Consider the following 14,457-nt stretch of genomic DNA (forward strand, 5'->3'; position numbering starts at 1 on the left):
CCTGGGGGCTTCCCAGGTGCTAAAGAACCAGCCTACAAATGCAGGAGACACAGGTTTGATCCCTGGGTCCGGACGATCCCTTTGAGGAGGGCATGGCAACCCACTCCAGTATTCTTGCCTGGAGAATCCCATGGACAGAGGAGCCTGGTGGGCTATAGCCCTGAGGGTCACAGAGATTCAGACACGACTGATGTGACTTAGCACGCATGCACACATATGTGTTCTTACCTTAGACACCTAATCTTCATCTGCTCACTCTTCTCTGCTGCTCCTCAGGTGTTAATGAACGCCTTTCCTGTGGGGTCTTCCCAGAGCATTCTGAGTGCACCAACTGTTAAGCTACCATTGCAGCTGCCAAGTTCAATTCAGTTCTAACATGCACAGTCAGTGAAGGTGTGGAGAATCTGATCTTCCTTAGCTATTCAGTTAATTAAGAACTTCATTTGATGATGCTATGAGGTAGAGATGATGATTTTCTACCTGATTTTGATTGGAGATATTTGAAGTCATCTCTGATGTTTCTGGTCTATTTGTAGGAGTTAGCTATTGCTGAGTAGTAAATCATCCCAGAGGTTAGTGGCTGAGACAAACACCATTTCGTTGTCTCTTCACCATGTGTTGGCAGTCTGAGTTAGGCTCTGCTGGTCAGTTCTTTAATTGTCCACTGGGCTTGTTCCTGTGTTTGTGGTCAGTTGTGTGTCAGCTTTGCTGATCTTGGCTGGGCTGTCTCACATATCTGAGAATCATCTGGGATGATCCATCTCTCTTCTACCTTGTATTTTTCATTGTTATCCTGGGGTTTGTTCATGTGGTAGAGGCAAGGGGCCCAGTGTAGAAGCAGAAACAAATAGGCTTCTTGAGGTCTAAGTTTGGAAATGGCACCACTTTACTTCTGCTGTATTTATTGGTTCAAAGCAAGTCACAGAACCAGAGAGAGTGAAGAGGTGGTGAACCAAACCCCACATCTTAAAGAGAAGAGTGACAAGTCGCATTGTGTAGCACGAACCTCATCCCAAGATGTGGACACGGGGAGGAGTAAATGATGACAGCCATTTCTGCAATCAATGATCATTGTGGCTTGAAACTATTTGCCACCGTTTTGTGTGTGCATACAGTTGGCCAGAATTTATTCTCACGTCATGACTCACTGCAAGGGAGGTGTTGGAGAAGGGAAAGTCTGGGTATTTGGGAGAATCAGGTGGCAAACAGGTGGAGTGAATCTCCTGTTTGCAGTCCCATGTCCTTGCTTCTTCCTCTGCCTTGATCTGAGTTTTCATTTCTACTCACCAGATGTGGACGAATGTGCCAATCCCAGAAGTTGCCCAGAGCATTCGACTTGCCACAACAGTCTTGGAAACTACTCTTGTGTCTGCAACTCAGGGTATATATCTAGAAGTGGAAAGAAGAGTTTCCAGGGACCAGGGGAGATATGTCAAGGTAGGTGCAGTGGTCTTCTGGGGAGTCAAGTCCAATCTGTTTGGAAAGACAGCAGTGCTGGAGGAAGAGTTAGAAGTTGAGGTAGGTCTCAGCTGAGTTCAAAGTCTTGTTTGCAGAACTGAAGCCAATTCATCCCTCATGCATTCATTCAACAAACACTTGTTGAGCACCTGCTACATAGAAAAGAACTATTCAAGGAATGGAGGATACTGTAGTGAGTAACACAGGCAAAAATATTTGTTCTCCTGAAACTCCTTGTTGAGGTTGGGGAGAACCAGATGATAAGCAACATACATGCATGCATCCGCTATTTGGGCTGACTTTGGTGAGGATGACTTGACTTTGTTCCACAAAGTGTCAGTTGAGCTGGTTCAGCTGGGGCAGAAGATCCACTTTAAAGGGTTGCTCACTCACAAGTTAAAGCTGGTGCAGAATGAAGCTGTGGGCTGGAGGTCTTAGTTCTTCTCCACATGAGCTTTTTTTTTTTTTTCATGGAGAATTAATTTTATTTATTTATTTTACTTTACAATACTGTATTGGTTTTGCCATACATTGACATGAATCCACCACAGGTGTATACAAGCTCCCAATCCTGAATCCCCCTCCCACCTCCCACCCCATATCATCTCTCTGGATCATCCCCATGCACCAGCCCCAAGCATCCTGTATCCTGTATCGAACATAGACTGGCACTTCATTTCTTACATGATAGTATACATGTTTCAATGCCATTCTCCCAAATCATCCCACCCTCTCCATCTCCCTCAGAGTCCAAAAGTCTGTTCTATACATCTGTGTCTCTTTTGCTGTCTCGCATACAGGGTCATCATTACTATCTTTCTAAATTCTGTATATATGTGTCAGTATACTGTATTGGTATTTTTCTTTCTGGCTTACTTCACTCTTTATAATTGGCTCCAGTTTCATCCACCTCATTAGAACTGTTTCAAACATATTCTTTTTAATGGCTGAGTAATACTCCATTTTGTATATGTTCCACAGCTTTCTTATCCATTCATCTGCTGATGGACATCTAGGTTGTTTCCATGTCCTGGCTATTATAAACAGTGTTGCAATGAACATTGGGGTACATGTGTCTCTTTCAATTCTGGTTTCCTCGGTGTGTATGCCCAGAAGTGGGATTGCTGGGTCATAAGGCAGCTCTATTTGCAATTTTTAAAGGAATCTCCACACTGTTCTCCATAGTGGCTGTACTAGTTTGCATTCCCACCAACAGTGTAGGAGGTTTCCCTTTTCTCCACACCCTCTCCAGCATTTATTGCTTGCAGACTTTTGGATCGCAGCCATTCTGACTGGTGTGAAATGGTACCTCATTGTGGTCTTGATTTGCATTTCTCTGATAATGAGTGATGTTGAGCATCTTTTCATGTGTTTGTTAGCCATCCGTATCTCTTCCTTGGAGAAATGCCTATTTAGTTCTTTGGCCATTTTTTGATTGGGATGTTTATTTTTCTGGAGTTGAGCTGCATAAGTTGCTTGTATATTTTTGAGATTAGTTGTTTGTCAGTTGCTTCATTTGCTATTGTTTTCTCCCATTCAGAAGGCTGTCTTTTCACCTTGCTTATAGTTTCCTTTGTTGTGCAGAAGCTTTTAATTTTAATTAGATCCCATTAGTTTATTTTTGCTTTTATTTCCAGTATTCTGGGAGGTGGATCATAGAGGATCCTGCTGTGATTTATGTCAGAGAGTGTTTTGCCTATGTTCTCCTCTAGGAGTTTTATAGTTTCTGGTCTTCTGTTTAGATCTTTAATCCATTTTGAGTTTATTTTTGTGTGGGGTGTTAAAAAGTGATCTAGTTTCATTCTTTTACAAGTGGTTGACCAGTTTTCCCAGCACCACTTGTTAAAGAGATTGTCTTTACTCCATTGTATCTTCTTGCCTCCTTTGTCGAAGATAAGGTGTCCATAGGTTGTGGATTTATCTCTGGGCTTTCTATTTTGTTCCATTGATCTATATTTCTGTCTTTGTGCCAGTACCATACTGTCTTGATGACTGTGGGTTTGTAGTAGAGCCTGAAGTCAGGCAAGTTGATTCCTCCAGTTCCATTCTTCTTTCTCAAGATTGCTTTGGCTATTCGAGGTTTCTTGTATTTCCATACAAATCTTGAAATTATTTGTTCAAGTTCTGTGAAAAATACCGCTGGTAGCTTGATAGGGTTTGCACTGAATCTGTAGATTACTTTGGGTAGTATACTCATTTTCACTATATTGATTCTTCCAATCCATGAACATGGTATATTTCTCCATCTATGTGTCCTCTTTGATTTCTTTCAGCAGTGTTTTATAGTTTTCGATATATAGGTCTTTAGTTTCTTTAGGTAGGTATATTCCTAAATATTGTATGCTTTTCATTGCAATGGTGAATGGAATTGTTTGTTCAATTTCTTTTTCTACTTTCTCATTATTAGAGTATAGGAATGCAAGGGATTTCTCTGTGTTGATTTTATATCCTGCAACTTTACTATATTCATTGATTAGCTCTAGTAATTTTCTGGTGGAGTCTTTAGGGTTTTCTATGTAGAGGACCTTGTCATCTGCAAACAGTGAGAGTTTTACTTCTTCTTTTCCAATTTGGATTCCTTTTATTCCTTTTTCTGCTCTGATTGCTGTGGCTAAAACTTCCAGAACTATGTTGAATAGTAGCGGTGAAAGTGGGCACCCTTGTCTTGTTCCTGACTTTAGGGGAAATGCTTTCAATTTTTCACCATTGAGGATAATGTTTGCTGTGGGTTTGTCATAGATAGCTTTTATTATGTTGAGGTATGTTCCTTTAATTCCTGCTTTCTGAAGAGTTTTTATCATAAATGGATGTTGAATTTTGTCAAAGGCCTTCTCTGCATCTATTGATATAATCATATGGCTTTTACTTTTCAATTTGTTAATGTGGTGAATTACATTGATTGATTTGCGGATATTGAAGAATCCTTGCATCCCTGGGATAATGCCCACTTGGTCATGGTGTATGAGCTTTTTAATGTGTTGTTGGATTCTGATTGCTAGAATTTTGTTGAGGATTTTTGCATCTATGTTCATCAGTGATATTGGCCTGCAGTTTTCTTTTTTTGTGGCGTCTTTGTCAGGTTTTGGTATTAGGGTGATGGTGGCCTCATAGAATGAGTTTGGAAGTTTACCTTCCTCTGCAATTTTCTGGAAGAGTTTGAGTAGGATAGGTGTTAGCTCTTCTCTACATTTTTGGTAGAATTCAGCTGTGAAGCCGTCTGGACCTGGGCTTTTGTTTGCTGGAAGATTTCTGATTAGAGTTTCAATTTCCATGCTTGTGATGGGTCTGTTAAGATTTTCTATTTCTTCCTGGTTCAGTTTTGGAAAGTTGTACTTTTCTAAGAATTTGTCCATTTCTTCCACATTGTCCATTTTATTGGCATATAATTGCTGATAGTAGTCTCTTATGATCCTTTGTATTTCTGTGTTGTGTGTTTTGATCTCTCCATTTTCATTTCTAATTTTATTGATTTGATTTTTCTCTCTTTGTTTCTTGATGAGTCTGGCTAATGGTCTGTCAATTTTATTTATCCTTTCAAAGAACCAGCTTTTGGCTTTGTTGATTTTTGCTATGGTCTCTGTTGTTTCTTTTGCATTTATTTCTGCCCTAATTTTTAAGATTTCTTTCCTTCTACTAACTCTGGGGTTCTCCAATTCTTCCTTTTCTAGTTGCTTTAGGTGTAGAGTTAGGTTATTTATTTGACTTTTTTTTCTTGTTTCTTGAGGTATGCCTGTATTGCTATGAACTTTCCTCTAAGCACTGCTTTTATAGTGTCCCATAGGTTTTGGGTTGTTGTGTTTTCATTTTCATTCGTTTCTATGCATAATTTGATTTCTTTTTTGATTTCTTCTGTGATTTGTTGGTTATTCAGATGTGTGTTGTTTAGCCTCCATATGTTGGGATTTTTAATAGTTTTTCTACTGTAATTGAGATCTAATCTTAGTGCATTATGGTGAGAAAAGATGCTTGGAATGATTTCGGTTTTTTTGAATTTATCAAGGTTAGATTTATGGCCCAGGATGTGAACTATCATGGAAAAGGTTCCGTGAGCAATTGAGAAAAAGTGAAATTCATTGTTTTGGGGTGAAACGTCCTATATATATCAATTAGGTCTAACTGGTCTATTGTATCATTTAAAGTTTGCATTTCGTTGTTAATTTTCTGTTTAGTTGATCTGTCAATAGGTGTGAGTTGGGTATTAAAGTCTCCCACTATTATTGTGTTATTGTTAATTTCCCCTTTCATGCTTGTTAGCATTTGTCTTACATATTGCTCCTATGTTGGGTGCATATATATTTATAATTGTTATATCTTCATCTTGGATTGATCCTTTGATAATTATGTATGCTGCCTACAAGAGACCCACCTCAAAACAGCGGACACATACAGACTGAAAGTGAAACTTTGACTCTTTCTCTCCAGATATAAATGAATGTTCTCAAAGGCCCCCACTTTGTGGTCCTAACTCAATCTGCAGAAACCTTCCAGGAAGATATGAGTGCAGCTGTTTGACTGGTTTCTCTTCTCCCACTGGAAATAACTGGACCTCTGGAAAGCCAGGTCATTTTGCCTGTACAGGTAATGAGCTCAGATTCTCAGGCTTGGGTCTTTTGTAGACTACTCCTATTGAGTTGAGTACATAGTGTGCTAAACTTGGACACCTAATCTTTGGTCTGCTCACTCTCCTCCACTACTCCTCAGACATTAATGAATGCCTCTCCCATGGGGTCTGCCCAGAGCATTCTGAGTGCACCAACTCTTTGGGAAGCTACCGTTGCAGCTGCAAAGTTGGATTCAGCTCTGGAAACTACACCTGTGAATGTACAGAGAACCTGATTTCTTTTAGCTACTCCTTTAATTAAGCACTTTAGCTGATGATCCTGTGAGCTAGAGGTTTTGATCTCCATTTTAGGAATGTACCAATTAAGGCCCAGAAAGGTAAAGTGATTAGCTCAAGGATACACAGCTAGTAAGTAGAAAAACATGAGTTTGAACTCTTGTTGAGGGTGTACTATGAGTAGAGCAGTGGGTCAAGCAGTATTTGAGAGTACTGGAGGACTCAGTCCCTAGCCTGATTTTTGCCCTGCTGCGGGCGAGGGTGGTATTGACAATGTCTGGAGACACTCTTGTCCAAACTGGTGGTGGTGCCGTGTTGGATGTGTCACTGTCAACTGGTGGGTAGAGACCAGAGATCCTGCTAAACCTCCTCCAATGCACAGAATAACTTTCCCGCAAGCAAGAATGCTTGATCCCAAATGTAAATAGTACTGAGATAGAGACACTCCTTCCCAGGGAGATCTCAGACCCAAATGTTAGAACTTTTCCCTGAAAGGTATTTGCATGAAGACCTGTGAGTTATTCTTGATCCTTGCTCTTTTTCCATATTAAATGATTCATCATGTCATTGGGCAATCTACCTGCTAAATGTGTCTTGAATCTTTCCACTCTTTTCCATCCTTGGTTTAGGTCCAACATTATTGCAGCAGTCTTCTCATTGTTTCTAATGGTGCTCCCTCAAATCTATCATTTACACTGCAGCCAGTATGTAACACTCTCCCCTGGAGTTAAGGCCTCCAATTTCCTGAGTCTGCACAACACTATTATTTATTTTTAGTGAGGATGAATCTTGGATACATCATCTTGAAGTTAGAGACACTTGAAGTCATCTCTGACATTTCTGATCTATTTGAAGCAGTTAGCTATCGCTGAGTAACAAATCACCCCAAAAGTTACTGGCTGAAACAACTGCAATTTTAAATCTCTTTTTGGTGTTTTGGCACCTTAGGTTAGACTGCTGCTCAGTTCTTCCGGTCTCCCCTGGGCTTTTCATGTGTTTGTGGTCAGCTGTGTGACAGCTTTGCCAATCATGGCTGGGCCATCTCACATATCTGGGACTCATCTGGGATGATCCATCTCTCTTTCCCTTTGTCTTTTTCTTATTAGCCTGAGGTTTGTTCAAATGGCAGAGGCAAGGGGCCCAATGTATGAGCAGAAGTAAATAGGTTTCTTGAGGTCTAAGTCTGGAAGTGGCACCGCATTGCTTCTGCCATTTCAATTGGACAGTGCAAGTTATAGAGCCAGCTAGAGTCAAGGACTGGTCAACCAAACTGCACGTCTTAAAGAGAGGAGTGACAAGGTCACACTGTGTAGCACAGACTTCATCCCAAAGTGCGGACACAGGGAGGAGTAAAAGATGACACCCATTTCTGCAATCTATAATCATTACGGTTTGAAACAAATGCCAGCCATTTGCTTGCATACAATTGGCCAGAATTTATTCTCATGTTATGCCTAAGGGTAAGGGAAGTTAGAAAGATTGAAAAACTCTGGATATTGGTGGAGGGAACATCTGGTGTAGAACAGGTGGGATGAATCTCCTGTTTGCAGTGTTCTGTTCTCACTGCTTCTTCTACCTTAACCCGGGCTTTCATTTCTACTCACCAGATGTGGATGAATGTGCCAATTCCAGAAGTTGCCCAGAGCATTCGACTTGCCACAATAGTCTTGGAAGCTACTCTTGTGTCTGCAACCCGGGTTTTCAATCCAGAAGTGGAAGGAAAAGTTTCCCAGGGCAAGGAGAGATGTGTGAAGGTATTTGCAGGGGTCTTCTGGGGAATCAAGTCCAATGTGTTTGAAAAGTCAGAAGCTGTGAGAAGTTGAGGTGGGTCTTAGCTGAGTTCAAAGCCCTCTATGCAAAGCTGAAGCCAATAGCAATTGATTCATTCATGCATTCATTCAACAAACACTTCTTGAGCACCTACTGTATGCCAAGCATTATTCTAGCGATGGAGGATACTGTGATAACACAGAAAAAAACATTTATTCTGCTGGAACTTCTTATCATGGTGAGAGAATCAGACAACAAACAAAATACAGTCATGTATTTGGGTTGAGTTTGCTGATGATGGCTTGACATTCTGTCATGCAGTGACAGTTGTGTTGGCTCAACAGAGGTTACAGGATCCACGTTGAAAGGGGCTCAATCACAAGGTGAAGGTGGTGCTGGCTGTTGGCTGGCAGCTCTGCCAGAGTTGTAAGCTGCGGGTTTAAGTTCTTCTCCATGAGAGCATGGCTAGTTGAGCTTCCTCACAGTATGGCAGCTGAGTCAAGCATGGGCATCTCAAGAGAACCTGGTGGAAGTGTGTGATATTGTGATGACTTGGCATGGTATTTTTATGACCTAGTGTCACCACCACTGCAGTCACAAGCATGCTCAGATTCAAGGGGAGGAAATATAAGTCTCCTTGGTTAATGGAAGGAGTATCAAAGAAAGGACATTGAATTAAGGGCATTAGGAATGAAACACATTGTTTCAACTATCTTTGGAAAATACAAACTATTTCCCAAGATAAAGAACATTTGTAACTCAGCCTGAAAATAATTGGTTCCCTGGAAAGCCTGGTCATTTCACCTTTACAGGTAATGTGCTCAGGCTCTCAGGCATGGGGCTTTTGTGGACAGCTCTGATTGTGTTGGGTGCATACGCTTCCTGGGGGCTTCCCAGGTGCTAAAGAACCAGCCTACAAATGCAGGAGACACAGGTTTGATCCCTGGGTCAGAAAGATCCCCTTGAGAAGGGCATGGCAACCCACTCCAGTATTTTTGCCTGGAGAATCCCACGGACAGAGGAGCCTGGTGGGCTACAGCCCATAGGGTCACAGAGACTCAGACACGACTGAAGTGACTTAGCACGCATGCACACATATGTGTTCTTACCTTAGACACCTAATCCCTATCTGCTCACTCTTCTCCACTGCTCCTCAGATGTTAATGAACGCCTCTCCAGTGGGGTCTTCCCAGAGCATTCTGAGTGCACCAACTGTTAAGCTACCATTGCAGCTGCCAAGTTCAATCAGCTCTAACATCCTCAGTCAGTGAATGTGTGGAGAATCGGTCTTCTTTAGCCATTCAGTTAATTAAGAACTTCATTTGATGATGCTATGAGGTAGAGATGATGATTTTCTACCTGATTTTGATTGGAGATATGTGACGTCATCTCTGATGTTTCTGGTCTATTTGTAGCAGTTAGCTATTGCTGAGTAATACATCATCCCAGAAGTTAGTGGCAAAACAAACACCATTTCTTTGTGTCTTGACCATGTGTTGGCACTTGAGTTGGGCTCTGCTGGTCAGTTCTTTAAGTGTCGACTGGGCTTGTTCCTGTGTTTGTGGTCAGTTGTGTGTCAGCTTTACTGGTCTTGGCTGGGCTGTCTCACATATCTGGGACTCATCTGGGATGATCCATCTCTGTTCTGCTTTGTCTTTTTTGTTGTTAGCCTGGGGTTTAGTTTGTTCATGTGTTAGAGGCAAGGGGCCCAGTGTATAAGCAGAAACAAATAGACTTCTTGAGGTGTAAGTTTGGAAGTGGCACCACTTTACTTCTGCTGTGCTTATTGGTTCAAAGCAAGTCACAGAACCAGACAGAGTGAAGAGGTGGTGAACCAAACCTCACATCTTAAAGAGAAGAGTGACAAAGTCTCATTGTGTAGCACGAACCTCACCCCAAGGTATGGACACAGGGAGGAGAAAATGATGACAGCCATTTCTGCAATCAATGATCATTATGGATTGAAAGAATTTGCCACCGTTTTGTGTGTGCATACAGTTGTCCACAGTTTATTCTCACGTCATGCCTCACTGCAATGGAAGTTTGGAAAAGGGGAAGTCTGGGTATTTGGGAGCATCAGGTGGCACACAGGTGGAATGAATCTCCTGTTTGCAGTCCCATGTCCTTGCTTCTTCCTCTGCCTTGATCTGGGTTTTCATTTCTACTCACCAGATGTGGACGAATGTGCCAATCCCAGAAGTTGCCCAGAGCATTCGACTTGCCACAACAGTCTTGGAAACTACTCTTGTGCCTGCAACCCAGGATATATATCCAGAAGTGGAAAGAAGAATTTCCAGGGACCAGGGGAAACATGTCAAGGTAGGTACAGGTGTGTTCTGTAGAATCAAGTCCAATCTGTTTGGAAAGACAGCAGTGCTGGACAAAGAGTTAGAAGTTGAGGTAGATCTCAGCTGAGTTCAATATCTTGTCTACAGAACTGAAGCCAATTCATCCATTCGTGCATCCATTCAATAAACACTTCTTGAGCACCTGCTATATAGAAAAGTACTATTGGAGGGATGGAGGATACTGCAGTAACACAGGCAAAAATATTTGTTCCCCTGAAACTCCTTGTTGAGGGTGGGAGAAACATGATAAGCAACATACGCGCATGCATCTGCTATTTGGGCTGACTTTGGTGAGGGTGACTTGACTTTGTTCCACAAAGTGTCAGATGAGCTGGTTCAGCTGGGGACTAGAAGATCCACTTTAAAGGGTTGCTCACTCACAAGGTGAAGCTGGTGCTGAATGAAGCTGTGGGCTGGAGGTCTTAGTTCTTCTCCACATGAGCTGTTTTATCATGGTTCTTTGAGCTTCCTCACAGTATGGTGGCTGAGTCCAACATGAGCATTCCAAAAGAACAGCTGAAGGTGTGTTTTAGTTTTATGACTTAGCACAATACTTTCATGAGCTAGTGTCACCACTGCATAGTCACAGAGATGCTCAGATTGAAGAGGAGGAGATATAGAGCCTGCTCAATGGAAGACATACCCAAGAAGAGACACTGAATGAAGGGCATATGGAAGAGAAGACATTGTTTCAACCATCTTTGGAAGATCCTAGTTGTATTTGAAGAAACTGTGTAACTTTGACTCTTTCTCTCCAGATATAAATGAATGTTCTCAAAGGCCCCCACTTTGTGGTCCTAACTCAATCTGCAGAAACCTTCCAGGAAGGTATGAATGCAGCTGTTTGACTGGTTTCTCTTCTCCCACTGGAAATAACTGGACCTCTGGAAAGCCAGGTCATTTTGCCTGTACAGGTAATGAGCTCAGATTCTCAGGCTTGGGTCTTTTGTAGACTACTCCTATTGAGTTGAGTACATAGTGTGCTAAACTTGGACACCTAATCTTTGGTCTGCTCACTCTCCTCCACTACTCCTCAGACATTAATGAATGCCTCTCCCATGGGGTCTGCCCAGAGCATTCTGAGTGCACCAACTCTTTGGGAAGCTACCGTTGCAGCTGCAAAGTTGGATTCAGCTCTGGAAACTACACCTGTGAATGTACAGAGAACCTGATTTCTTTTAGCTACTCCTTTAATTAAGCACTTTAGCTGATGATCCTGTGAGCTAGAGGTTTTGATCTCCATTTTAGGAATGATCCAAATAAGGCCCAGAAAGATAAAGTGACTAGCTCAAGGATACACAGCTAGTAAGTAGAAAAACATGGTTTTGAACTCTTGTTGAGGGTGTACTATGAGTAGAGCAGTGGGTCAAGCAGTATTTGAGAGTACTGGAGGACCCAGTCCCTAGCCTGATTTTTGCCCTGCTGGGGGCAAGGGTGGTATTGACAATGTCTGGAGACACTTTTGTCCAAACTGATGGTGACACTGGATTGGATGTGTAACTGTCAACTGGTGGGTAGAGACAGAGATTCTGCTAAACATCCTTCAATGCACAGAATAACGTTCCCACAAGCAAGAATGCTTGATCCCAAATGTAAATAGTACTGAGATAGAGACACTCCTTCCCAGGGAGATCTCAGACCCAAATGTTAGAACTTTTCCCTGAAAGGCATTTGCATGAAGACCTGAGGTTATTCTTCATCCTTGCCCCCATTGCATATTTATTGACTCATCAGGTCACTGGGAAATCTACCTGCTAAATGTGTCTCGAATCTCTCCAGTCTCTTCCATCTTTGTTTAAGTTCCAACATTATTGCAGCAGTCTTCTCACTGTTTCTAATGGTGCTCCCTCAAATCTATCATTTACACTGCAGCCAGTATGTAACACTCTCACCAGGAGTTAAGGCCTCCAGTTTCCTGAGTCTAAACAACACTATTATTTATTTATAGTGAGGATGGATCTTGGGTACCTCATCTTGAAGTTAGAGATATTTGAAGTCATCTCTGACATTTCTGATCTGTTTGAAGCAGTTAGCTATCGCTGAGTAAAATATCACCCCAAAAGGTTTGGCTGAAACAACCGCAATTTTTAATCTCTTGATTCCATGTGTTGGCACCTTAGGTTAGGCTCTGCTGCTCAGTTCTGGTCTCCCCTGGGCTTTTCATGTGTTTGTGGTCAGCTGTGTGTCAGCTTTGGCAATCATGGCTGGGCCATCTCACATATCTGGGACTCATTTGGGATGATCCATCTCTCTTTCTCTTTGTCTTTTTCTTATTAGCCTGAGGTTTATTCAGATGGCAGAGGCAAGGGGCCCAATGCATGAGCAGAAGCAAATAGGTTTCTTGAGGTCTAAGTCTGGAAGTGGCACCGCATTGCTTCTGCCATTTCAATTGGACAGTGCAAGTTATAGAGCCAGCTAGAGTCAAGGACTGGTCAACCAAACTGCACGTCTTAAAGAGAGGAGTGACAAGGTCACACTGTGTAGCACAGACTTCATCCCAAAGTGCAGACACAGGGAGGAGTAAAAGATGACACCCATTTCTGCAATCTATAATCATTACGGTTTGAAACAAATGCCAGCCTTTTGCTTGCATACAATTGGCCAGAATTTATTCTCATGTCATGCCTAATTCCAAGGGAACTTAGAAAGGATGAGAAAATCTGGATATTGTGGGGTGCGGGGGGGCATCTGATGGAGAACAGGTGAGATGAATCTCTTGATGGCAGTGTTCTGTTCTCACTGCTTCTTCTACCTTGCCCCGGGCTTTCATTTCTACTCACCAGATGTGGATGAATGTGCCAATCCCAGAAGTTGCCCAGAGCATTCGACTTGCCACAACAGTCTTGGAAGCTACTCTTGTGTCTGCAACCCGGGTTTTCAATCCAGAAGTGGAAAGAAAAGTTTCCAGGGGCGAGGAGAGATGTGTGAAGGTATTTGCAGGGGTCTTCTGGGGAATCCAGTCCAATGTGTTTGCAAAGACAGAAATGGTGGGGAGAAGTTGAGGTGGGTCTCAGGTGAGTTCAAAGCCCTCATATGCAAAGCTGAAGCCAATAGCAATTGATTCAACAAACACTTCTTGAGCACCTACTGTATGCCAAGCATTATTCTAGGGATAGAGGTTACTGTGATAACACAGAAAAAAAACATTTATTCTACTGGAACTTCTTATCATGGTGAGAGAATCAGACAACAGACAAAATACAGTCATGTATTTGGGCTGTGTGCTATTTGACTGAGTTTGCGGCTGATGGCTTGACATTCTTCCATGCAGTGACAGTTGTGTTGGCTCACCAGAGGGTATTGAATCCACGTTGAAAGGGGCTCACTCACTAGGTGAAAGTGGTGCTGGCTGTTGGCTGGTGGCTCTGCCAGAGTTGTAAGCTGCAGGTCTAAGTTCTTCTCCATGCTGCTAGTTCACTGCAGTCATGACTGACTTTTTGTGACCCCATGACTGCAGCCACCCAGGATCCTCTGCCCATGGCATTTTCCAAGCAAGAGTACTAGAGTGGGTTTCCATTGCCTTCTCAATGAGAGCTGTTTATTTTCATGGCTAGTTGAGCTTCCAAACACTATGGCAGCTGAGTCAAGCATGGGCATCTCAAGAGAACCAGGTGGAAGTGTATGATATTGTGATGATTTGGCATGGTATTTTTATGACCTAGTGTCACCACCACCACAGTCACACGCATGATCAGATTCAAGGGGAGGACATATAAGTCTCATTGGTTAATGGAAGGAGTATCAAAGAAAGGACATTGAATTAAAGGCATTAGGAATGAAAGACATTGTTTCAACTATCTTTGGAAAATACAAACTATTTCCTAAGATGAAGAAAATTTGCAACTCTGTCTGGAAATAATTGGATCCCTGGAAAGCCAGGTCATTTCACCTGTACAGGTAATGTGCTCAGGCTCTCAGGCATGGGTCTTTGTAGACAGCTCCGATTATGTTGGGTGCATACGTTTCAGGGGGCTTTCCAGGTGCTGAACAACGGGCCTACAAATTCAGGAGACACATGTTTGATCCCTGGGTCAGGAAGATCCC

The 14,457-nt window shown here is 42.4% G+C and overlaps 1 protein-coding gene across 2 annotated transcripts in view; it reads left to right on the forward strand.

The window, feature by feature from the left end:
• ADGRE1 (adhesion G protein-coupled receptor E1) overlaps positions 1-14,457 on the forward strand; it is a 94,955-nt gene that overhangs the window by 21,308 nt on the left and 59,190 nt on the right. The window contains exons 8-13 of one of the 2 annotated variants that reach the window (XM_018050945.1): positions 1,291-1,437; positions 5,881-6,036; positions 7,903-8,049; positions 10,238-10,384; positions 11,172-11,327; positions 13,197-13,343. In XM_018050945.1, coding sequence (XP_017906434.1) covers positions 1,291-1,437; positions 5,881-6,036; positions 7,903-8,049; positions 10,238-10,384; positions 11,172-11,327; positions 13,197-13,343 — 900 coding nt within the window. The remainder of the gene's footprint in view (positions 1-1,290; positions 1,438-5,880; positions 6,037-7,902; positions 8,050-10,237; positions 10,385-11,171; positions 11,328-13,196; positions 13,344-14,457) is intronic. The other variant, XM_018050946.1, reaches the window with a different exon arrangement.

The sequence above is a fragment of the Capra hircus genome, chromosome 7 (genome assembly GCF_001704415.2).
Source record: "Capra hircus breed San Clemente chromosome 7, ASM170441v1, whole genome shotgun sequence".
In the NCBI taxonomy this organism is placed as follows: Eukaryota; Metazoa; Chordata; class Mammalia; order Artiodactyla; family Bovidae; genus Capra; species Capra hircus.